This window comes from Oreochromis aureus, linkage group 11, assembly GCF_013358895.1.
Source record: "Oreochromis aureus strain Israel breed Guangdong linkage group 11, ZZ_aureus, whole genome shotgun sequence".
NCBI classification, from domain to species: Eukaryota; Metazoa; Chordata; class Actinopteri; order Cichliformes; family Cichlidae; genus Oreochromis; species Oreochromis aureus.
The window spans coordinates 33,273,372-33,300,023 of NC_052952.1; the positions used below are offsets into that span (position 1 = coordinate 33,273,372).

General features: G+C 38.2%; 1 protein-coding gene across 2 annotated transcripts in view; it reads left to right on the forward strand.

The window, feature by feature from the left end:
• znf385d (zinc finger protein 385D) overlaps window positions 1–26,652 on the forward strand; it is a 95,258-nt gene that overhangs the window by 45,141 nt on the left and 23,465 nt on the right. For both annotated transcript variants that reach the window (XM_039620144.1, XM_031728433.2), the window contains 2 exons: window positions 832–939; window positions 18,194–18,362. In XM_039620144.1, coding sequence (XP_039476078.1) covers window positions 832–939; window positions 18,194–18,362 — 277 coding nt within the window. The remainder of the gene's footprint in view (window positions 1–831; window positions 940–18,193; window positions 18,363–26,652) is intronic.

A 26,652-nucleotide genomic window follows, 5' to 3' on the forward strand; every position in this document is an offset into this window, starting at 1 on the left:
GGGCACGAGGCAGGATATACCCTGGACAGGTCGCAAATCTACTGCAGGGTCATCACACAGTGAATAGTTGTCATAAAGGCAGAAATAACCCATGGAGACCAGGAGGCTGTGAACATGTTTATTTCTGGTGTTAGCTCCTTTATTCTCAAGCGATCACCACAGCAGGTAGTTCCACGTTTGATTTGGCAGATTATTTTACCAGATGTTCTTCCTGAGGCAGCGCCAAAGGTATTTGTGTCTCTTCCCAGAATCAAACCTGGGACTTTTGATTGTTGGGCAAATGTGTTAACCACTACACAGCCACTATGTTTATTTTTGCTTATAAATTGTGCATGTTATGATCATCTACAGAGATTGGCTTGAATTTGGAGCCAAGCTCAAGTGGCCATTCAACGAACTGCAAGAGAGCCTGCCACTGGACAGTACATTATCTGAGATGTGGTAGGCATAGGAAAGATCTCACTCACCTTTTAGCAAGTTAAATTTAATGTGCTTTCAGGTGAGAACATGCTGTTAAAAATAGTATAAAAAAAGCCACAGGTGTCCTTTAACTGTTCCCTTGAGGGAGTTTGCCAAAAGCCATTACTGTAAGATTAGTAAAGAGTGGTGGCGTATGCCTAAAGTAAGCAAATAGACCATTAATTCTGTTTTAATGTTTGAGCCAGAAATCACCTGTTGAAGGGAAAGATGGATGTCTGGCTTTCTAGAAAGCCCCAGGCAGCCTGTTTTCTTTTCACAGTCAAGCGAGCGAGCGGAATGAAGCTGATTTACAGGTCGGCTTTAGCACTGTTTTAATTATCCTCTCTCTGTGTGTCTCTCTCCATCCTCCAGATGGACCCGGTGCAGAAAGCCGTCCTCCATCACACCCTCGGACTCCCTCCCACCGCCAAGAGGAAGCATGTCTCCTGCAGCGTTTGCCAGCTGAGGTTCAACTCACAGGTGAGGAAGTTTTCTTCTGAAGAGGAAAGAAAGTTCAAAAGTCACAAGTACTCCTGCAAGAGATGAACACTGAAAAGAAAAAGAAAGAAATGAGAAAAATGGCATCACATCACAACCTGCAAAGGAGAAAGTTGAAAACTCTTCCTGCCCTGGTGTCAGCCATACTCTCTTAATGCTCTGTTGAAGCTGAAGGTATTCTATTGCACACGGTAACACATACTGTCACAGTGGCTAAAGGGTAAGATTAAAGGGTAATAGGGAAGTTTTTAAGAGAAAAAGTGGAATTTTCTTCATTCACTGCGTGGGGACAGTCAAAGGAAGATTTAGCAGTGCATTAAATGTGTGTGCATTTCGTGCTCTGTTAGGGTTTGGTGTTAGCTGTGAACCAGACAAAAAGATGATAGATATAAAAATATATCTTTGTGATGTAAATGAATGAAACAGGACAGAATGACAGGAACTCAGCCTTCTAATAACCTTACAAGCCACTGCGTACTTATTATTAAATCATTATAGACTGCATATAAAAAGATGGCCTTGATCTTAGGGTCTGAAAAGTGAAGTCAGTGTTGGTGTGCCTAAAACCTGCTTTCTTTTAAATGCACTTCAGTGGGGAACCGCTGGGTTAGCAAGCTGCATGAACTGTATGGGTCCAATGCAGTACAAGTGAAGTCATGTCACCAATCAAAATCAGAATAATTTATCAATACCTGAGGAAATTATGTGGTCACAGTATCTCCATGACAGTAAGAACAGAAACTAACGGAACCATATTAAATAATAAAATATATTATAAAGTTACAAAATTTAACAAAACATGTCTAATAGATACAAATAGCTCTAATTATGATTATTCCAGTATATTGCTCAATTTAAATATATATGGCTGGCACTAAGATGCCCCTCTTATCATACTGTACTTTCTCATTTTCTCTATAGTAGAGAAAGTACAAGCTTCTTGTATAGTTGGTACTGCAGAGCAGGCGATATTAATTGCATCAATAGGACGAACATGGTGGAAAGGTCCATGTCAGTGAGTCCAGTTAGTGCAGATGAGACTTACCAGGTGGCGACAACTGCCCATCAGTTGAAGCAACCACTCTCCTAACCAGGCTGTAAATATTTCAGTTGCATTTTAACATACAGCTCGATGGTGTCTTTTGAAGTCATCCTCAAGTTGCACCAAGAGGAACTGCTTTTTTTTCTGCTTCCATGTTTCTTCATTTTTCAGCCCTGGAGGTTTCATCTTGGTTTGCAGATGGAGCCCAGATTGTCTATGATAAATTGACTCTTAATTAATGCCTACCAGGATGAGTTTAGAGTTGTAAGCATTATTTTTTTCTACAACATGGCATTTATTTTGTAAATCATAGTCCAGTGTTACTCTCTGAGCCGGGCTTTAATTCTGCAAAAAAACAGAAAAAAGCTACATCTACACGTCGTTGCTTTACAAACAGCCTGCATCAGTGGATCATCTTTAGCTCTATGGAGAGCATGAATTTAAAGGGTTTATGGAATATTTCTAAATCTGATAGAACAGGGGGTGATTTTTGTCCTATGTCAGCTGAAATAGGGTGTACCATCCACAACAACAACAGTTGGCCTATAATGTTTTGTAAAGCATATTTATATTCAAAATCAACACACTCGAAACACGGAGTCAGAGCCACCTGACACTCTTCTGGATCATGTTTGACCTACAGTTCAGCAGCTAAAACTGCAGCTGAGTTCCTGTGATTAAATCCTGATAATAATTCCTGTCAGGCTTGTCTCCTGTGTGGGGAAAACTTGCTGGAATCCACGGCACACCTGGTGGAGGAAATGTCCTCTTCACACCCCAGGAGAGTCTCCATTTATCCACTGAAAAACACAATTAAAAGCCTCACTACCTTGTTGTGAGAGAGGTGAGAAATAGTGAGGAAGAGAAGGAGAGAAAACAATTTGTATGCCAACCAAAAATGAAAAAAGCATTGTGCTCACCTATGAAACAGAACATGTACAGATAAAACTGTCATGGACATTTACAGTTGACATTCATTGGCCTTAAATATCAGTGCTCTCATCAATAAAATGGGTGCAAACATTAGTAAATCAGTCTCAACGCTTGATTTAAATATTCTCCTTCCTACATTTTGCACAAGGTCATTGCAAAAATGATCTCTCACCTCGGACACACAACCTTGTCACTGTGGGGTTTTTTGTAAATACCGACCATTATTTTTTTACACCAAAACTCAGTTTGTACTGGTGTAACATGTTAGTAAGTCTGGCCCATAGACTGCACATAGATCTAAAAAGTGAAGCCAACATTAGAGGGCGACAGCAGAGGGTAACACTTGATTATTGCCTCAAGAACATTTCCTAATGAGTTCATGATCGCTATCATAAGTTGAATCCTTATTTAACAGAGAATTGTGTTCATTTTATGGACTGATTTTGGTTATGAGACCAGGCTGGCGTTTCTTCATGCATTTCTCTTTCCATCATTCTCGTACTAGTCAATCTTGGTTTGAGAAGTGTGGCGCTCTTTTTGGTGTTTTTTGACAGTTTAATCCAACCTTGTTCTTGAGTGCAACCAGTGGCTTTCACCTTGTTGTAAACTCTCTGTGATTACACTGATGAAGGCATCTTTTAATTGTAGACATCAACAATGATAACTGGACCTGCTTGAAAGTGTTCTAGACTTTGTTAACAACAAAAGGATTTTGTGATTATTCAGTGTTGTTGTTTTCTGTGGTCTTCTGATGTCGCTGAACTGGATTGTTGTGGCCGGGTTGCTGAGCAGGACGGTGCATTCCTTCTTTTTACAATGTAACAGATTGTTGATTTGGTTATTTTGAAAGTTTTTGCTGACTCTCTGATAGTTTATTTTGGTTTTCCAGCGTACTTCACTTCACTTCACGTACTTCACTTACATCAACATATCTTTAGAACTCATAGAAAGAAGCCCAATGAAAATATGCCAAATGCCTAATTTAATACTTGGAATAAACTTCAAATCTTGAATCTGTTCTATCTGTCATGGAATAACACGGGAACAGGCCTCATTTGGCTGTAAAACAATCTATCAGTCAACTGTTCAGTTACTTTTGAGCCTGTGAAACAGTTAATTCAATACTTTTGATAAAACTCTTGTATTAAAGTTGAAAGTCTGCACTTTAATCAGATCTTGAATATTTTGTGGTGGTGTACAGAGGTAAAATTACAAAAATTGCATCAATATCTAATTATGGATCTAACTATATCCGGCTACAGAGGTGCTAATGGTTTCTAACTGTTTTTTTCTGTTTTTGGATCTTAATAACATCAGAGGAATCTTTATTATGGCCAGTCACAGTAAAGTTGTTTTAAAGTGAAATAAAATAGCTTTAATGGACAGAGGGTGAAGTAATGTACATAATTTAAAGTGATTCATGCAAAGTTTTTGTGGTCCAAAAAATATCAACACAAAATTAGAAATATGGATAGGAACGGTCCTTTTTAAAACGGGTAGCCATTAAATTTGTGTTTCCAGATCATCAGGAGAGATTGGATACAAAACTTTAGTGTCTCTACACTTTGAGGAGTTTCAGAATGCCGTGTAGCTCTCTTTGGCTCTACAAAGCTCATAACAGCTTCAGTATGATAGGATTTCTTGTCCTTACATTTGTCATCATCACACTGAGTTTCAGTAATATATATCATATGTTCCAAACTGAATGTATTTTTGCCTTTATTAGATTATATGTGCTCGCTCTAATATGCTGTAATGAAATGCATGGCAATGCTATTAGCTCGCTAAATTTAAATGACGGACAGGCAGATGGGTTTCAGTTCTTCCTGCACCTGATTTCCATACCATTTTCAAAGTAATCAAAAAATTTAAAAGGAAAATCACGGCTCCTGCTGCATGCCGTTAAATCAGCTGTATCCCCAAATAGCAGTGTCGTGGCTCCATGATTAAATGAGTAATCAATCCTTTTCAAACACTGAATGGGTAGGTGATTACTCAGAATGAGATTATTATGTTTTACATGGGGAAATCTGCCTTAGTATATATTTACTATCCATCAGCTGCTAATTTAAAGTTTCATTAGAGAAATAGAGCCTGTGTTTAGCTGTCAGTGGACATGTAGCACTGTGAGAGACAGAGGGGGTTGAAAATGAACTCAGGGGCTGTTTTCTTCTACTTTATTCAAGGATACAACAGGGAATTGTTTTAATTTTCTCCAGTGATCATTTATCATAAATGTGAGATGATGCAGGGGGGAAGCTCGACCTGTCCTTCATACTCAATACTGAAACATTCTGAGGAGGGAAGAAAGTCGGGTTAAAAACCAGTTAATGGCCTGAGATCTCAAAAAGAAAAAAACACTTCTCAGCTTTAATGGATTTTAAGATCTTCCTGCTTTACTTTGCAGTCATGTTTATGAGTTAGGGTCATAAACATGCCTCAAGTCTGCAATTTGTTAAGTGCGAGTGAGTCACCAGATAGTCTCATCTTCTCCATCACAAGAAACACTTTATTTCCAGTTTACATCGGATGCATTTCAAATAAGTCCTTCATTTATTTACCTTGACTTTTGTTTTTGTGGATTTTATCCAGTTAACGTTTTAGCCCTTTTACAAGCTACAAGGTTTTCTTTCTCAATATTCTTTCTTGAAACACAAAGGAACAAATGTACACGTCACAGTAAGCACATCAGGAGAGGCTGAGACCAAAATGATCATGAGTGACATTAGTTACTGTTTTGTGTGTGTGATACAGAGAGAGCAAGCGAGAAAGAATGTGAGCCAAACACACACAGAGAGAAGCTGCTGATTATTAATTCATATGATGATGGTGTTTACATAAGCAGAAAAAATTTCCACTGAAAATTGCTTTGCCAACCTGTGCAGAATTTTGGTGCCAAGTGCAAAGGGAGGGAACAAAGGGGTGGGAGGTTTAATCAAATAAGGTAATGAAGAGAGAATCGCTGGTATTTTGGTATTTGTTGTCCACTGCTGCTTAATGAAAACCGCTCTCCTTTACTTCATTAAATTCCTGCAGCCATCTGAAGAACACATGTTGATAAGTCTGCAGCCTCTGGCCTGAGAAGTGTCATGCCAAAGTGCTGTAACATTACACATGATGTTCCACATTGTTTACCTTTTTCAGTGATGTGCAAGTGATGATGTGCAGGCTGTTACAGAACAGCTACACACACACACACACACACACACACACACACACACACACACACACACACACACACACACACCCGTTCTCACATCTATAAATCCTGCTATTTGCACTAAGGAGAAATAAACACTTTATGTATGTTGCGACCTTGTTTTACTACACAGTGCACGAATGCTGTTGTGTGCACAGTACATTTTACTTCCTTGTTTTGATTAATTTGTTCCATTTAGGTTACCCAAATCTGTCTGACCACACGACAAATGTTATTTGTCAAGCTCTGAGGATGGCCTGTTTTAATAATTATTAGGTTCTTGTCTCGCTCATTGCCTGCCTGCCTTGTGACCAGGGTGACTTTTTGTGTTTGGGAGCTCAGATAAAAGCAGGAGTCACTCAGGAACAGACCTACATAGAAACCAGAGTAAATTCACTTATTGGGCGCCAGCATCATACGATTTGATGGTCTGAGAACTTTGTCTCAACAGTCAAACACAAACATTGAGCAACATTTGAATAAGGGTGGCTGTTTCTTTTAATGAGAGCTTCACGTATGTAATACAAAAGATATGTTGAGCTTGCCTCCTTGAAGCCTTAAAAAAATGAGAAGCAAGGAAATCAAGCAGTCCACCTGCTTGTAGGCAATTTTAAATCCCCAGTTAACCACATGGATGTCTTTGGACTGTGGGAGGAAGCCAGAGTAACCACAGAGACACAGGGAGAACATGCAAACTCCACACAGACAGGCTGCAGGCAGGATTCAAACCTCGAACCCTGTTGATGTGAACCGTTGCTTAGTCAGTACTCTTCTGTGTTCTGTGCTGGCTGTCCTCACCTCCAGCTTTCTGCCTTTGCACACATATGATGGAAACCACAATCTTCTTAAAGTGGTCCTGACTGAAGTAAAGGTTGTGAATGATTTATTTGATTGGAAAAGGAATCCTTTCTTTAACCAGGTGAAGGCCTTGGTGAGGGGAAAAAACATTTTTGGACATTCATTCATGCATCCACTGATTTATTTTCTTAACAGTGTATCTATCTCGGGGTTTTGGGGAGGTTGTTGTCTGGACAGGTTGCCAATATATAACCTAGGAAACAAGCACAAAGACATAACCTGCAAGAAAGGTGTGCTGATGTGTGTACATGTATACACATATTCCTCAAAATCAGTACATGGAAGAAAAAGGCTAGGAAATGCTGATGAGCCCATTGTTTCCTAGCGTTTATGTCCTAAAGCATAATTAAATAGTCATGCTGTGGAGGTCACTCTTATTTTCCACTTCTGGAGCTCTTTTCTCTCCTTTTTTCACAGACAACACAGTGATTCTGTGTTGCTTGCTTTTAAGTAAACAGAAGATTGTTTTTTGACCCTGATCTCGTGAAAGCTGTATTCTGTACACCCAAGGCCCTAAAGCCTTGGGTGTACAGAATACAGCTTTCACAGTTCTAAAGAACAAACCTAATGTTTTGTCGTGTTATTACGATACCACTTTTCCCAGGTTTATGAGGCATACTGAAAATGAGTTTTAACTGATAATGTGTCAGTTGGATGCAGAAAATTAAGCATCATCAATGGACTCTAGCCAAAGAATATGCTGTTGCTAAATCAAGTGCATTTTCATTCTTTAAATCTGTGAGTGGCATTGATTGGGATTTTTTACTCAGCACTGGTGCTGTCCCAATTCCCCAATAAGTCTATTTGGGTTTGTGCTTTTGGTATTTTATAACAGAGGGTTAAGCAGGATGCTCTCTCTGTTGTTGTGTCTGGACTGCGTGTTGTATGGTCAGCCTGTGTCGCCCATCATCTGTCACTTTCAGAAACCAACGCTCCGACATTCACACTCACTCCATGCCATGAAAGTCCAGCTGTGATGATGAGTCAGGCTTTATATTTGTGTTTTGATCTTAACGTTTTCATTTTTTATTAAACCCGAAGCAACACTATAAATGCATTCATCAAGAGGCTGTCTGAAAATGTGTGGTATCCCAGAGTTTAAATAATTATGGCATCTTCTTTCTTTTCTGAGTATGAAGGACAAAGCGTTTCAGTCCACCCTGTGTAGCTACTGTTTTCTTCAAAATTAGTACTGACAAACCCTGACTTCATCTTTAGACATGTACCTTTTCATGTTAATATTATGACAAGTTAACATGTCGGTCTCATGTTGGAATAAACACCGTGGTCTCTTTAGGTGCAACACAACAATAATAATATTTCCATAAGCAGTTCAGCAGGAGATGAGATGGAATTGCACTCTCTCAGATTAATGTAAAGCTGCAGCTGTGCTAGTTCTAATAAATGCAGAGAAATACAACTCTACAATTTGGATGGTTCTCTGTGATTATTATTACAATGGATTTTTTATTTGACATTTTATCATGCATGTGCACAACAAAAATAATATTGGTGAAAAGATGTGAATGAACTGGTATAAGACTTTTTTGAATATCACGTCAGTGAATAAAAATAATATTCCCATCATAGCAGAAGAAGACAAAAACAGGAAATCTGGAACATCTACTTATTGCTTTTACTTTTTTTGCAAGTTATTGCAAATCCACCAAAAACCTTTGCACACAGCATATGAATTAAAACTCGGCTTAATGTTCCTTGTGCTCATGATGACAATTAATTAAGGCTTTAATGGCAAAACAAGTTTTAAAAAACTATCAGTAATGCAGCCTCTGAGCTATCAGTGACATTTTTAATTCACTGCTCTGGCAACATGAATTGTCACCACTTTAATAGTGTTTTTATCATTATTGTGTTATTAGTTGTATCGGCATTATTTTGTGGAAAAGAGAAATAATTTCCTCTCCGGAGACCTTGCTTAATAATCTCAAGCCTGTTCTTTTTTTCCCCTTCCATGTTTTTCCGTAGTTTGAATAACAAGCAGCCATAACGCCTGAAGAAATACTATTATGTAGCTTCAGGAAAATGGAAAGCAATTATAATTTACCAAAATGAAGACCCAAATGCAGACTACTTAACAAAAAGTGAGCTTTAATACAAAGCCCACTGAACTTATAGAAAGTCAGAGAAAACACAAACTCCAGAAGGCTGATAAAAACCAAATGAAATATAACTGGAAATAGTGAGAGGTGGAAAACAGAATGGCGACTAAAAGCGGAGCACAGGATCTTAAATTCCAGCTCTTTTAGCTAATTATATACACTTAATATTTGTCATTTAAACCCAGGTTAGTTTACTTTATCATATTTATTTTGGTTTCTGACTAGTTGTTACCTGACTCAGATATTGTTGCTACATTGTATTATTTACTGACATACATCATTCTGCTTCTTAAAGCTAATTGTTATATTTGTTGTGTTTATTTTTTTAAATGCTGTAACAAAAGAATTTCCCAAATCAGTGATAAGTATATAAATATATTACTTTATTTGAAGACTTTCAGTCTAGATTTAAAGTTCATCATAGAACAAAAACAACACTAGTGAAATAATGATCTTCTTGTGGTCACTGACAGTGGGCTCATCTCTCTGCTTGTCCTCATAGACCTTAATACAGCATTCGATAGTGCTATTCACAACATTTTCCTACAAAGACTAAATGACGCAGTATTAAAGGAAACACGTTGCACTGTTTTGAGTCATATCCATCTGACTAGTTCAAGGGAGTCTCCCTTGAATACAGATGTTATTCTTGGAGTTCCACAGGGTTCCGTGTTGGGACCAATATTTTTTTTCCTTCTCTTAGGGATGCATGAAAAAAGACAGTTTTTACATTTCCATTGCTGTGCAATGGAAACAATGACGCCAGATGACAGAGATCAGTTAGTTAAACTACTATCAGGCATGTATTAAATAGAAAAGGATGAGCAGTACTTGAGTACTTAAACCTGAGGTTATAATATTTTGCCCTAAAAACCTCAGAAAGGTGTCCAACCACATGCTTACTCCGGATGGCATTACTTTGGCATTCCACAGCAACAGTATGAGGAATCTTAAAGTTATTTTTGACCAGCATATTCTCTTCGGTGGGCACATTAAACAAATCAAGACGCACTCTTTCATCTGTATGATATTCCTAAATTTAGAAACATCCTTCTTCAGAATGATAATGAAAAACAATTTCATGTATTTGTTACTTCTTTGGTAGATTATTGTAATTCCTTCTTATCTGGCTGTTTTAAACATTCTCTGAAAACATTGCAGCAAAAGTACTAACTAGCAGTAGGGGGGTTTAGTTAGTACCAGAGGTCTTTAATTGGCTCCATATTGAAACCAGAATTTAATTTAAAATCCTTCTTCTCACATACAAAATCCTGACTCATCAGACCCATCATATCTGCGAGATCTGAGAGTATGATATTATCCCAATAGAGCATTTTATTCTCATCCCAGCTGACCTGAGGTAAAAATTAATTTCATGATAATTCTAAAGGCCGGTAATACAACAGCAGACAGAGAAGGCAATGAAGAAACCGCCTTGATAAGAAGGAGATTTTTTACAGCAGCATAATGTTCACAGTTCAGCTGCTGATTTAACATTCTGCCGGTGAAAATTTAAAACCTGTCAACAAGTTAAATGGAAAGCACACCTTTAATTAATATTTATAGATTAGATTTGTGCCACTCATCAGTTATGCTGATTGTTTTTGTAAACAAAGTGCTAAAGGACGTAAGAAAGAAACCATTAAAGCACTTTTCCTTAGTACTTAGCTCATTTAAGCAGTTCTTCCTATGACTGTCATCCAGATACATTTAGGTCACATCACTCCGTTAAAAACCTTCTACAACAAATCTGACTACTTGACTGCATCCACTGACAGAAACGGGCACAGAAAAAGGACATCAGAAACACAAAGCAAGACCCACCTGTGGAACAGGTGAACACCTGTTTTTAATCAAACAGTAGCTGACTTACTTTGGCTTCAAGTGGTTTTATACAATGTGTCATAAAATACCTGCTTCCCCCTTCAACTTTACGTTTCAGTACTTTATCAATACTTTGCTGCTTTCGGTCGATTCCTTATTCACAAAGTTTGCCACAGCGGGTAGATCTACCCGTTTGAGATTTTTACCCCAAAGTCCTTTCTGACACAACACGAAAGGGATGTGTGTCTCCTCCCGGGGGTTGTGTTAATCCATATCAGGAGTAAAGAACAAAAAACAACCCAAAACCCACACCATAAACATTGAGTTATTTATTGGTGCCGTGACTCTGATTTTTGGCTCCTGGGCTGGTGTGGAGTGATTCAAGAGAATCATTGCCTGCTGGCTCTGTTCTTCCTGGACCTGCTCTTAGTGTTCTTCATGGTGTTGGCTCCAGCAGCACTGGGAGTGAAATCAAGAACTGCAGCTGCCCAGGATTTGGTGAGGAAACACATGAAGCAGCTTCTTCTGCTTAGCGAACAAATGAAGAAGCTTCAGGAGTTGTTCTAAGAGTTGGGAAGAAAAAAGGGATTTGTTTTGGATTGCTGGTTGGACATCTTGATTGGGACAACTCTTCATTCAGTCACGCTCAGCATCTGCACAGTTTTGGACAGATTTCTTCATGTATGACATATATGACTGGAAAGAGACTCCCTCACATATATATATATTAATAATCCTGGGTGTCATTGTTTTTCATTGATCTTGCTTTGCCTGATTAAGACCAGTAATAACAGCCACATTTTGTTCATCATGAGGGCCGAGGTTGACATGAGTTGGTGTCTAAGGAAAAAGTCATTATTTTAGTCTTAAAAAACGGCTTCATAGTTACAAGCTACAAGAGTGAAACACAATTTACTGATGTATTAGAATAATTTATTAACATAAACCTATTTTTTCTTACAAAAATAAAAGTTTAACTTCAGTAGTTAAAGTTACTGATGACCTGTACATGTAGTACAGTAAATAATACATAAGAATGTCATACAGATATTTTACTTTGGATTAAACATTTATTCACAAATCAGTTTAATCGTTAGAAATTTATGACCCTACAGCAACAATCTGTGCAGGAACCATCGAGTTGGATTTAACTTTATTGAGGGAAATCTAATAATAACTCAACAGCAACCAGGTGTTGGCTGCAGGCTGGTACCAGATGAAAATGTGTTTTAAGAATGTGTTTATTTTCATTTGGTTTTGACGTAAGTCACAACACATTTGAGTCACACTATGAATCAGACTTGCGAGCCGCTTCTTGCTGTGAGACTTGCCCTTGCTCCCCATCAGACTGAGGCCCGCACACTGGCTGTTATGGGTTAAAACAACGACTGGTGCTTCTTTGTTGTGACTTGGAGTCATTTACTGGGGTCTTAACTCATCCACAGGAATGTGAATGGGTGGGTTTCTGGTTGCATGCAGACGGACTGTGTAAGAGACTCAGATCTTTTCAAAATAAGAACTTAAAATCCCCTAAAACAACATCACTACAGACTTTCTGAGTTCTATTTCCGTAGCTTGCACTGTCATGATACTACTGGCTAGAAAGGTTTGTATACACACTGTGTAAATCATAAAGATTTATGGCAGGCTAAAAATGGTGTATAAACTTAATACTACATATAAAAGTGGTAGATGGTTCCATCTCCATTAAAAAAGAAATCTACATATGAAAAAAATACAATAAGCAGATTTACTCTCCATTGCATCAGTTTTGGGCTTTGGAGATAATTTTATTTAAATATTAAATTAATGTTGGATTGTGAACTTTCCCCTGTATTGAAAGTTTCATCTGCTCTGAATAACCAAAAACAGCTTTTCTGTTTATGGAAGAAATGGGTCATAGTCTTATTTAAATGATATTAAATTAATTGAATTGTGAAGTCAAAACCAACTAATCTTCTTCTTCAGCAAGACAGTGGCCAGTATAAGGATTCTGGTTATTTTCCTTTGAATTTCCTGACTTCTGTACAAATGTTTAATTGAATCAACTGAACTTTTTAAATGTCCCATACATGACTGAAACACTGCAGTAGCTGAAATAACAGTTACGTCATAGGATTTATTTAAAATTGCTTTAAATGCATAGACATACACGTAATCAAAATAGCATTACTATAACACAAAAAGGGAATGAAAAGAACATTTATAGTATCTTTGAGATGTGGGTTATGTTTTTGTCTGTTTTCCTCACAAAGGGAATGTTAAAACTGTTCTAAAGTTTCTAAAATTTTATCAACTGGTTTCTTATTTAGGCTACAAATCTAGTAGCTACAGATAGCAATGACATTTATCTTAAATCACATTTCTGGTCACCCGGACCGATATTCACTCTCATTTTACACTACACTAACAAATAAAGGAGATAATTGGGCCTTTAGAGGTTAAATGCACCATTTAAAGTTAAATGGGAATTTTACATTGGAGTAAAAATAAAACTGGAAATGAAACTAATTTGAGGTCTGAGAATAAACCAAAACTAAGTAAAATTAAGATCTTTTATACAACTACAATGAGATGGCTTTTCATTAGTGTGAGTTAGCTATTCAAGCTGCCCTTAATTGGGTCAACAAGGCATTTAATAAGAAGGAGTACTTTTCAAAATATACATATTTAGAAAAGAAAAACGTGTGTAATGTGTAAACACTGGTTAAAGTAGTTGTACTGTGATGTGTCTTTGTGTTTTGACCCTTTACTGCTGTGGTTTTTCCATTAATATGGTTGCACACCTTTCCAGGGGCGGATCTAGAGAAATTTTCTTAGGGTGGCATGAGGGTGGCAAACAAATGAAATGGGGTGGCAAAATAAAAGCGCCCCCCCCCCCGCAAACACATATGCAGGTGGTTACATATGGTTAAAATGATTCAAATGCAGTAAGTATACACGTTATAGTCTATAACTTAATTATTGTCTGTAGCCCACATAATTACACACTTTAGTTACATAAAACATGTGAGTTTTGATCTTATGTACAGTATAGCCTGTATAATAAATAAATATGTAGCCCAATAAGTATAAAATCCAGAAAGCTACACAACATGGGGTGGTTCATTTACAAACACAAGTCTAACTTAAGTTTCACACTGTTCTTTGTTAGAAAACAGTCACATTGTTACAGCTTAAATTACACGAAATGTCAGAAATCTGCACTGTCATGAACAAAAATTTAAACCAAATTTTTCATGATTTGTTGAATGAATTCACTGAGGTCTGAAATACAACCGGCTATTTTTGACTCCTTTTGAGTTTACGTTTGTATTTCACCCTCAAATTGTTTCATTTTATTTTTTCCCCCTTGCCTTGTTTGGTATCATTCTTTCCAGCTCAACTGAATTTAGTTGTTTTTTTCACTGACATACTGCATTAGTATTACTGATCTGAAATCACACAAAGAACTTAAAATCCTAGTGGTATTTTTTTTACTGTGAAAAAAACCACAGACATGTTGAGTAAATTTTTATAACTTGAAATGCAAATATAAATTGTACATTTTGTAAACATATACAACTATTTATCTAAAAATGCAGCCAATACACCTGCCGTTTTTTTCATTTTCAACAACCATTTAAAAATATTACTAAAACTAAAATGAGAGAACAATCAGGTGTCGCAATAAGATGCCCCACAAATGATGTGTGCCAGTAAAAAAAAAAAAAAGTTTGTCCACCAAAAGACAGAGGAGAGCAGCACAGGGAGAAACCTGCAGGCCTGACAACAGGAGGTGTATCACTCCGCTGGTTTTCTACTTAGTGACAGTGTTTACAAATGTGCCTCTGTCACATTCATTAGTGCCCTCACTGACACACAAAATAAAACAACAACTACACAACAGAACAGCTACACAAGACAACACAACACACTAACTATACACTCCACACTAAACGTCACAAATCTCCCACATCTAAAAACTCTCTCTCTCCCTCTCTCTCACTCGCTCTATCTCGCTGCCGTTACCGTCGCTCCCAAAACTCTCCCCTCTTCCTAAACAACCAAATCCCACATGTTGACTTTTTTTTTTTTTAAATTGGTCGACATGGTACATTTTTCCACCGATAGGAAAGAGGTGGCTTTTTCCCCTTCCTTTACTGTTTTCGCGCTGTCCTTAGAAAAACGCTTAAAACACACACACACAGAAACGTGACGACAGTATTTAGAAAAAAGCGTGGCTGATATATATCATCATAACTCTGGATTTACTGGGCTGTAATTAAAATGTAAAAACTTTGAAGTCCGAACTTTCAATGTGGGCTGAAATAGAGACTCAGCGTGGCTGCAGCTTGTTGCTATGTCAGCTTACATCAGTCATGTGATTTGGAGGTGCAGCGTGTCCGTGGACCACAGAGGGTTAATAACACTCACCTTCCTTCCATTTCCACAGTGTAACATCCAACCACCTGTGTAAAATCCGAAATTCCCATGGTGTTGTTCAAAATGTGCTCTGGCACAATCATAAGCATCGCTTGCTACTGAAAACAAGAAAAAAGCCGTCCTGCTATGGGCTGAACCATTTGCTACTGGTGGAGGGGGGGACACTATGCAATATATTCAGTTTTAGCATTTATATTCACTGTTGACTGTAACTACGCTCAAACTGTTAATGCTATCTTATTTTAATAAACAACACTGTCATATGCAAAACTGGGGTGGCACTTGGGGTGGCAAGGGATCATTTTAGGGTGGCACTTGCCACCCCATGCCACCCTTCTAGATCCGCCCCTGCACCTTTCACAGAAAAGTTGCCAAATTCTCGTCATAACTTTTCCTATCGTGACTCTGAACCTTATTCAGGCTCTATGTAGACAAAAGGCAACATGCCAGCCTAATGTCACGGCAAAACAAAGCTTAGAGTTTCCGTTTTATTTTGCCAGCACTTTTATTGAGGTTTACTTATGATGCACAAGGGGGCTGAATTGTTCATGGCTGTTGATGGATACACTGGAATTTAAACTGTGACCTTTCGGTTTCCAGCAGCCTCTCTAAATCCTAAAGAAACCCTGCAACGCTGGTTTGTTTGATGTGTTTTCACCCCTCGCAGAGCACCTGAAAGGGAAACAAATGATTTCCATTCTAGTTTTAATCATGCATGTGCCAGACTCGGAGTTCAGGCAATTCTTCCACTTCATTGCTTTAATGAAAGATGAATTATTTCTGTGGTTGCATTAAATACCCATCCATATCAGCTGTGTCTCATGACAAACGGTAACTTATGTCTTTGATACCTGGAGGGTGATGAATGCGGGCTAAAATGAATGGTTTCTTGCCAGAACAAGATGCACACGCTCTTTGAAAAAGTGAGGCTTCATCCAAAAGTGGTTCCTAGGATGAAGGGGGAATGTTCGAGGCACTCCAGCAATTTCCTTTGCCAACAAAATTACTGAACTATGAGTTCTTGGCAACTTTATGCACCTAGTGTAATGAAACCTCTTTACTTGTCTCATCCTATTAACTTGTCACATACTCTAGTGCACCTTCTCGTGTTATTCGCCAAAGTTCACAGTCTGCACACTATATTGTGGACCATTTTAGGTAATATACTGAATGCCCAAAAGCCATGTTACAAGAACTTTGTTATGTGATCCCGAGTTCTTGTTTTTCTTTCATTTAAAAATAATCCAAACCGCTGCACACTAATTACTGAAAAGGACAGAAAGAAACAATATGCTAATCCAGAGATACTACCTGGAAAGGGCTTTCTATCCCAGCAGTCTTTGGTAAATATCCCCACCGCGGTGCATAAATAAAACTGCTTACCGGTGTCTTCTGGGGATGCATGCTTGGCGTATTTATTTATTCCAATTGGATCCGTCCTGAAACCTTCATTCCTGCCACAGGCAAAGTGCGCAGAGGTAAACAAGGGCAGCTCAAAGTCTTTGCATATGTCCCCCTTCTGTGCGACTTGATGAATCTGTTGTGAAGGTGAATCTTGGTGGCGTTACGTGCTCAGACTTCAAAACAAATGGCCACTGCATAAATTAAACTTCATGGGTCACAAAGATTTCTTAATCACTGACATTAAGATATTATTCTTGAAAATATATAGAGTAGATATGTAAATGCATGGATTTAGATATAAATAGCTGATCTAAATGCCCAGTTTTCCTCCCCATTGTGACTCTATATGTCAGTGAAAATGGATGTCCCGAATATGATCATATTAGGTACACAGGTGTGGTTGAGCACAGAGCCCCACCCACCTGCTGTTCAAACCTTCTGTTTGCAAGTCCAGCAAATCAAATGAAAGATGGCTCCAAGGGAGAGCAGAGGAACTAAAACATCTTGTTTCACTCCTGTCTTCCTCCCCTCACCCCCCAGCCGATCATGGCAGATGGTTGCCCTTCCCTGAGCTTGTTTCTTCCTGTTATTCGGAAGTTTTTCTTTCCCCCTGTCACCAAGTGCTTGCTCACAGGGGCTTGTTTGATTGGTGGGGATTTCTCTGTATACATTACTATATAAAGCACTTTGAGGTGACCACTGTTGGAATTTAGTGCTTTATAAACAAATTGAACTGAACTGAAATTGAATTCGGAGAGAGGGTGAATTAAAGGGCTGCAGCAAGGCTCAGTTTAGGATAAACAAAAATTGTTTTGATCTGTGACTTGTGCAAAGTTGCTCTAGTAGATTCCTCAAAATACAAATGTGGAGCTGGAAATAATCATAACAGGTCCCATTTGGAGAAATTAGCCTCATATTTAGACTTAATGATCATTTCATGCAAACTTTTATAGCTGGAGTAGCCAGAAAAATTCAGCTTTAGCAGCTATCCAGGAGGTGCAACAGCAAATATATTGTTGATATAATGAGCTGATTTAGCAAAATTCCTCTTATAGGAAAAATATTTGACATCCAGGCCTTATAAACTAGTCATTGGCTGTGGAACAACAAATTAACATTTGATCCAAAAATGCTCCCTTTACTAGCATATGTGGAGGAAAGGTAGTAGCTATTCAGTCAGTCATAAACCACATAAATAACTTTGAAAGTCAGTGGTACCTGGGTGTATTAAACATTTAGCTTTAATACTTATTTTCTAAAATTGGCTGAAACAAAATCAACACTTTTTGCTGGACTGCAAGGGATATTGAGCCTGCTAATTATGTTTTGTCTGCTTCATTGACCCTGACTGTGTTCTTTTAGTTTTCATATTTTAATTCATCCAGACTTTGTAGCCGCTTTCCCACAGCCTGTTATTTGTTCTTCTCACAGAGCCAGGCCCTGGCCCACTACAAGGGCACCAAACATGCCAAGAAGCTAAAAGCCCTGGACACCCCGAAGAGTAAGCTCAAAGGCTCAGTGGTCACCAAGGAAACCGCCAACCAGGAGATGGCCAAGGGCATCAACATCTCACAGGTCCCCAACAACACTGAGAGGAAAGGTTTGTATTTTCCTGCCTGCATATTCCTAACGCAAGAACCTTGTTGCTGTTCTTTATGTAGATGGAGCCCTTCTGTTGGGAATCGTTATTAAACCTCCAAGCCTTCCTGTTTGGCATTTTTTATTTGCTGCAGTCAACTTGTAATCACTTTAGGACCTGGATAGACTCACTGTTGATTATATCAGCCCTGTGTTGGCTGGGTTGGCAATGGGAGGGATGAGGTAGGGCCTAAGTGTGCTTTTTGTGTTATCTAGTGCTGACAGGCAACAACACTTTGTGACAAAACATGTTATGCCCGCTCATTTGCATGAGATGATTCCATTGATGCAACGTGCTGGGCAACTGGAAATCATTACATGGTAATCTGGCAAAAAAAAAAAAAGAAAAGAAGAAAACATCAAGCTCAGGCGCTTTGTTACGTGCACACCAGTATTCCTGCTGTTTACCTGGCAATATATTAACCAAAGCTGAAATGACTTGCACCATAACTTTCCACTGCTGTAATATCCTCTCTGATACATTACAAACAGATGTGAGGTGTTTGGGCACTTCTAATAGATGAATCTAGACTATAATTTCTGGATTACACCTCACTTCCTGGTACAAAGCACCCTGTTGCTTTTTTTGCATCTTCCTCTTCTGGCTTTCTACTTTGCATCTGCCCTTACTCCATTTTTAATTCCAATTTTCTGGTCCACATTATTGTGTGCTGACTCTGTGTATCTTAATATTCATCATGTTGCAGCCAGGTGGCTTTCTAAATCCAGTTATCTTGGCCAGGTGTTTACTAAAAAAGATTCTGGGTCTCTGTGGTATTCGCTTGCTTAAAACATGTTTAAAAGGTAAACACAAACTAACTGCAACTTTCAGCGCCTGACAGAAACCAGATGCACAATATATTAAATGGTTTTATCTTCTGTGTCCCATATTGGTCCTGTGGAGGATAACGTTTTTGGCACCTGAAAGCACTGCCGAGGAGCCCTGCCCTCTCTGTCTTCTGAAGCGTAATATTCCTTAAGCTGCCTATTATTATGTCATAAAATTGGCCCAATGAAAGTCTTCCCCTTCAACTGTAACAATAGAAGTTTTTTAGAGTAATTAGAAACACATTGAGCTATTCTGCTCTGGGATTAATTTCAAACTCCAACCATGTCTTCTTCCAATGTTCCAAAGTATTTAAATTAGGAGCACATTTCTGGAGTGCATTTTGCATTGTGACCTATACATATGTAGAACCTTATACAGCCCTGACGCCTGCAGTTTAAAGCACCCATGTGACATGTTTGGGGTTTTTCCCTTAGTCTGTTTTTTAGCATGTAAAGATTTGCAAAATTACAAAGCCCAGAGTTTGCCTCATCACTGCCTCACACATCTGCATCTAACTTGCAGTTACTTTGAGATACCCTCAAAAAGAAGCTTCCTCACGGCCCATCATTTTTGGTTACTTGACAGAGTCTGTGGGTTCTCATTCATCGAGGTCATGGTGTTCTAAGGAGCTTGGAGGGACAGTGACTGGACTTCTATTTATACCAGGTTTTTATGCCTGAGATTCTCCACCATTTGGTTGTAGAACTGAAGAAGCTTCTCAGATAAAAGATGAAAAGTCCAGTTCAGCTTTTTTCCAAGATCCTTAGATGACTTGACAGAGCCATTTCCTCAACTTTACATCTCAGCCACAACCCAACCCCAATTTGAATCCCTTTCCTACACATCAGAGGTGAGTTAAAGCTGTAATGCTTAGGGCCAACCACAAATTGTGGAACCTTTTAACTTTTTTGTTAGCATTCGTTGATGGTACATGTTAAAAACTAGAAGAAGAACATTTAATTTAAATTTAGTGGCTCCTTCCTGCCTCTCAACCAGGTCACATGAAATTTAAGTTGTTTTTCAAAACAACATAAACACAAAGAAATACAGATTTAACGGTCACAATAAGTAATTTCAGAAACAGTATTGAATGAAATCTTTGTAAAATCTGTAATGTAAGGATTACATGAATGCAGGATTCTTCTTCTTTTTCTGGGTCTGATTTGAGTTCAAACTGACCTGACTGACTAGACCTTGTAGAAACTAACACCTAATTTTACTTGGCCAACTGACCAATTAGAGTTGACTGCGCTCATGGAGAGCAGAGGGAGGTCTTAAGGGCACAACAGCTAAAACTGAGCATTTAAGGAAGAGATTACAAATTTTTTTAAAAAAAAGAGCTGCAGCAATGTTTTTGTTGCACATATTATAGTAGACTCACAAAAAAATGAACCTGTAAAGCCACATATGGGCATTTTAAAGAATACTTGAGGTGAAAGGTTATATATCAGTGTTTGAAAGCTGTGTCAATTCTCAGGGGGAATATCCTGTGAATCTGTCTAGCGTTTGGCCCCATGATAGTCTGCGTAAGCTCCAACCCCCTCGTGGCATTTGAATTGGATGGGTAGTTAAGAAAATGGATGAGTGGAATATCCAGGTTGCTCAAATAAGCCGGATAACAATTTTCTTCTGTATCCCCTAAAACAGTATCATAAAAGAGCATTAACAAACAGGCAATTTAATCTTATATATTTCACATTGTGCACATCATGTGTTAGTCTTTAAGTTATATTAAGAGCTTCACACCTGGCTGCAGTCTGTCTCGTACCCCGCAGAGTTACTTAGCTACTATACAAATGTCAAACCATTAACAGAAGCAATTTGCACTCAAGCTTCCCTGAAGCCAACCCACACTGCAGTCTATCGACATTTACCGTAAGAGAGGGAATGTGATGTGATGTAATGCTAAGTCGAGCTATGACTTTGGAGGTCACACATCTGAAGGGACCTTAGTTATTAAATCTTAAATGCATTTCAGAAATTATGGCTAAATTTACAATACTTAGATTTTTAGCTCAAAGTAAATTTACTTAGCGCATAATATAAGTTTCTCGTGTATTTATGTCACAAAAGAGTCGACGCACTCTGACCAACATAGGAACATGTTATATCTAATATTCCTAAATATTTAATGCACTGAATGTGTTTTTTCCCCCCGGCTGCTGCTGAGAATTAAATTTTAATTAAATAGTTATTCACTGTTTACTCTTTTCATGTGAACTGTGGGAAGTTCATATTTAGTGAGACCTTTGAGCATTTAGGACTCAGTAATTAACCAGCTTGTAAGACATCAGGCTTTACAGTAGAGTTTTTGTGATTAATAGCAGATATGTTTGAAAATAATGTTTACACAGTTATGTTCCGAAACATCTCCCGTCATCTTTTGCTTCCATTGAATTTTTAAATATCATCTTGAACGAATCCCACATTAGATAATGAATTCATCAACATGTAATTGTGACAAACATTTCGACTTAATTGCTTGTCACTTTTATTTCACAACACAATTTTTCCTCTTGAGCATTTCTGTCAGTCATTCAGGACAAACATGGCAGCCGCGTTTATGAGAGTTATCTGAGTAAAGCAGCAGACAGAGGCACTAAAGCTCCGTTGATGAAATGTCACAATGAAACGTGTCTTCTGAAATGTAATGGCCACCGAGGAAGAATTAAACTGTAAAATAAACAATTTGGAATTTTAAAATAGACACAGCTGGAATCAACATGAAACAATAAATGTTGGACTGAAATAAGATGAGATTGTCTTTAAACACTGATTATTTATGTTGCTCTTTTAATTAGACAATAAGATTTTTAATAGACTGTATCCATAGACCACTTGTGATTATGGAGCTGTCTTTGGCTCATGTGATTGTGGAAAAGTTGTTATTTATTTTTTGTATTATACACTAGCATCCAAAAGTTTAGACATGCTAATCTTTTCAGTGAGTCCAATCTCTTGACTTTATTTATCATCTCTGTACATGACTCCTCGTGTTTATCCAGCTGTAAAAACATGTAGCCTAAATTTTACCAATTGTTTTCATATTTTGTCAGTTGAAATGTCCATAGCTATCCACATTCTGTTAGGTTTGATATACCTCAACACTGGTGGATCGCATGGATGGATACAAATAAATGGCTGGTCCTGAGTCCCTCTAGCTGTGGATTCCTAATCCACAAAAAGAAAATCCAGGGAGGAAAAACAGAGACTTTAACAGTGTGTTTGGACAGAGTTGTGTGCTAATGCTGCTGACTTACTCTCACGCTTGACCCACAATGAGAAATTAGCAAACAACAGAAAAAAGTAATGTGGTGAGACGTTTCCAGAACAAGCAGAATATCGTTTTTTACAGACCTAAAGGTTGAATGCAATGTGCAGCTGAGGAAAACAGAAGAGCTTTGCCTTCAACATTAGTAGTTCAGTAGTAAATAGCCCACTGCAGAGTAGTCTCATGTGGTTAATGATCTTAATTATTTACACCTATTAGTGATGGTGATAGGCTAATTCATACTTAATAGGCTGTATCACCTTCATTATAAGGCCCAAATAAATTTTGTGGCTCCAACACATTTTTTTGGTCAAACTGGCTCCAAAAAACAAACAAAAAGGACTTTTTTATAGTAAAAGTTGCCTTTTGAAGTAAGAGCAGTTTGACCATTCGTAATATTTTTCACGTATGCTTGCTAAAGACCATTTTAGCCACACTAGCCCGTTTCCTTGCTGTGCGTTTGTGTCCATCATTGTCTAACATCATCAAAGTCAGTGTTTTTTTTCTGTGAAGTAGAAAATGAGCCTGTAGAAAGTAATTTAGAAGTGACACGTCTGTGATTCATTCTTTCTTCAGCAAGTTTGAAATGAAAAGATGACTTCTAATTTACCTCCTCAATCTCAGTGCAGAGCCCTGCTACACAGCATATCAAACCAATATAACTCAATCTGACTGAAATATTTCCAAAGATACAGTAACTATGAAAGTCAGCTAGGCAGCGACGGTGATTGAATATTTTTCTATAAAATCATACAGCCTTTAGTGGAAAAAGCTGATAGATGTGAAGACATTCAGACCTTAAAGGAACAGTTCCCCCTGAAAAGCCATCTGGATTGCTTTGATGTCAGTTTTGCAGATATCTCTGTAAAAATGGCCGCCTTCTCTTGAATAAGATTAAACTAAATATCGTTTGTGTTGCGGTGCTTAAAGTTGCAACAGTAGTAAAATGAAACAAAAAGAAAAAAACATTTGCTGATACAATTAAGCCACAAAGTTCGCAGATTTTTGAGGTCTTAATCTCTGCAATGAGCCATTTTCCCCACCGACCTTACAGTGAGAGCTGATCTGCTGTGCAAAAGAAAGTGTGCATCAACAGTCTCATGTTCCTGACACTGAGACACGACGAAAGCATCGATGATGGCTCGTTGACATGAGTTGTCCTACTAATGTTCGCCAGCTGTACATTTTTTTGCGCTGGCTGAAAAGAAGTGTGCAGCTGGTAGTCATCAGAAAGTTCTTCAAACTTATATATTTTATGCTTTGAACATCACAAGGCAAACATCATTCAGTTGCATTATAGTTAAGGGAAGAAAGGGATCTCTAAAAACTGGGCAACTGACACTGAAACAATTTAAAGCGCGAAATAGCGCCGCACGCCAGGGGGAAAAACACGTTTTCTTGAGATAAAAAAAACATAAAAGGCCAAACAACAAAGGTAGAGCTCAGACATTGACCTCCTCCCACTGCACCTGAACTGAGATACTCATCTGTAATGGACTCTACACAGCTCTGACATTAAACTTACACTCATGCCTGGGGGAAATTGTAAACACATTATACACAGGCAGAGACCTCTGGGACCTTAAACAACAAGCTGTCATAACCACACAGACAAATGGCTATTAATCATTTCAGTGCCCTTAAAAAAAGAGAGAGGAGAAAAAAACAACAACTATATTTCTATACAGCATCTCACTATCATATCTACAGCTTGTGGGGGTGGTGGTTTGTCACAAGTGGCACGGGGTAATGAATATTAATGTACTCAGATGTCAAAAGAATTAATTGTCGAGGCGGGTAAATGCTGCATTATCTGTAAGGCTGAAGTATTTGATGGTATATCAGGGTCACAAAGCTGGCACTAATGAAATGCCGAGATCGCAGAAGAGTAATGGCCGTGGTGAGAGTCGGTGGAAAAAAGGGAGGCAGAGCTCGGTGCACGTTTGCAGAGTGGGCTTTCAATTAGATTGTTTTGCTCTATTAACTACAAGTGAAAAAATATATGATTTCCATTATAATTTCAGTACAACAGGTCCATGGTGGAAACAATGTAATCTGATTGCTCATTTGTGTTTGGTAGAAATACATCTGATTGAGAGTGTTCTGTAATGAGAGCTCTGCAGTTGGGTGACTATTTAATTAATCCCGAGTGTTTTTTGCTGTTTTGTTTTGTTTGCGAATACAATATGAAACTTTTGAAGCTGGTTAAACTTGTCGACTTATGCACCGGGTTATTTTTACAGCACCTGTTCTTCATGTTTCTGCCTGTTGCCCACAAACTTTAAATAGCAGGAAAATGAGGAGTCAGAGCTGAAAATCTTCATCCTGCAAGAATTTTCCAAAAAAAGTCCATTTTCAGTTTTCTCCCTCCTTGATATTTCTCTCCTCTGCCCCCATTTCTCTGGATTCCTCTGACCCAGAAATTGATCTCACTGCTCATCTCAAAGGATATCTCAAATCCAAAAATGCTTCTCAAGGATAGAGGAGGCATGCTGAAGGAGCTATGAGTGTGGATACACAAAAGACATCACGCACAGCTGGAATATACAAATAATAGTGGGAGGAGGACTCCACGAACAAGCTTTGCATTTGTATTCATAAGCTGTTTTTGCTATTAACATCATTTACTGCAAAAATCACACTTTTCTCCCTTCACCTTTGGTGCGCGTGTGGGTGGGTGTTAAAACAAAAACTCTGTGATATCCGTCACATTCTGCCATGTTGTGGATTTAATTAAAAATAAGCAGCAGTAGGCTTAACAAAACAACAGGTAATGCAGCTGTGGTCCACATCACATTTAATTGACATTGATTTAAACTGACGGCACTGCAGTAAACGCTCCGCTTTCCTCTTATCTCATCCTGGCCTCCTGTGCTTCTTGGGTGGGCGTGACTAAGACCAAAAGTGTCAGTGTTTCTGATTGGCCAACATGGTAAGGGGCTTCATCCCTACCTGCTGGTTTTGCATGAAGTTAACAGCATTTCAGTTGTGTTATGTGAATTAAGATTTTATCAGTAAATAAAAGTAAATAACTCCCTTCTACAAACAGATGAGGATAAAATGATTAGCCTCCCTATGAAATTTAAATATTTTTCAAAACATTCCTGGTTTGTTTTTTGTTTTTTTTAACAGAGCAAGTGATTTTTAAGACAACATTTATAAAAACACTAGTCTTCTTTAAAAGCATAAATTATTTCTGTTTGCACACAATGACAGAATTATAAAAGAAAAACAAAAAATAACATAATCAGTATTATTAACTTTTTTTACTGATCGACAGCACAAACCACTGCTGTGATTTAACTGTATATAAACTTCAGAAAGGGTTTGAGCTGTCACTTGAAATAAATGAGTTTAAACATAAGAAAAAAATGTTAATGCTCACAAAGCAGGAGATGGAGACGCAAAGTAATAACAGCGTTTCCAGTTGTTAAGAAGTAAGAAGTATCGTCAATAAACTCAAAGAGAGCCACACTGTACAGACAAACCTGGCAGAGGAAGGATGTGAAAAATTTCAAAGATTCTGGAAAGAAAACTAGTGAGAGATGTGTCTAAAGACCCCAGAACAACTGCCAAGACACCGGTGAATGACACAGCCAAGGCAGGAATTGTCATCTTAAAAGAGGAGAATAAGTAGAACCCTGGACCAAGAAAAACTGCACATCTGCAGAAGAGACACCTTCAAGCTAGACTAGTGTTTGCTAAAAACAACCTGAAGAAGGATTATGCAAAATGCATAATGATTATGCATAATGTAAGCTGGTCTTTGGGTAGACAAAACAAGAGCTCTTTGTCCAGAGACACTGCCAATGTTTGGAGAAATAAGGGAGAGAAATACAACCCAGAGAACACTTTCCCCACAGTGAAGCACGGTGGTGGGAGTATTATCCTGCAGGGACGCTTCAGTGCCTCTGTAACATGGTAATCTCATGACGGTGGACAAAATCCTAAAGAAACAAGGAAGTAAATATTCTGAAAGAAAACCTGAAAGAAGTCAACGACCCAAACTGGCTTTGGGTCGTTGTTCTGGTGTCCAACACAACAGCGACCCGAAACATTGTTGACTGACCTGCACAAAGTCCTGACTTTAATCCTTCTGAAAGTCTTTGTGTTGAACCGAGGACAAAGAACCATGCTATAAAACCATCAAAT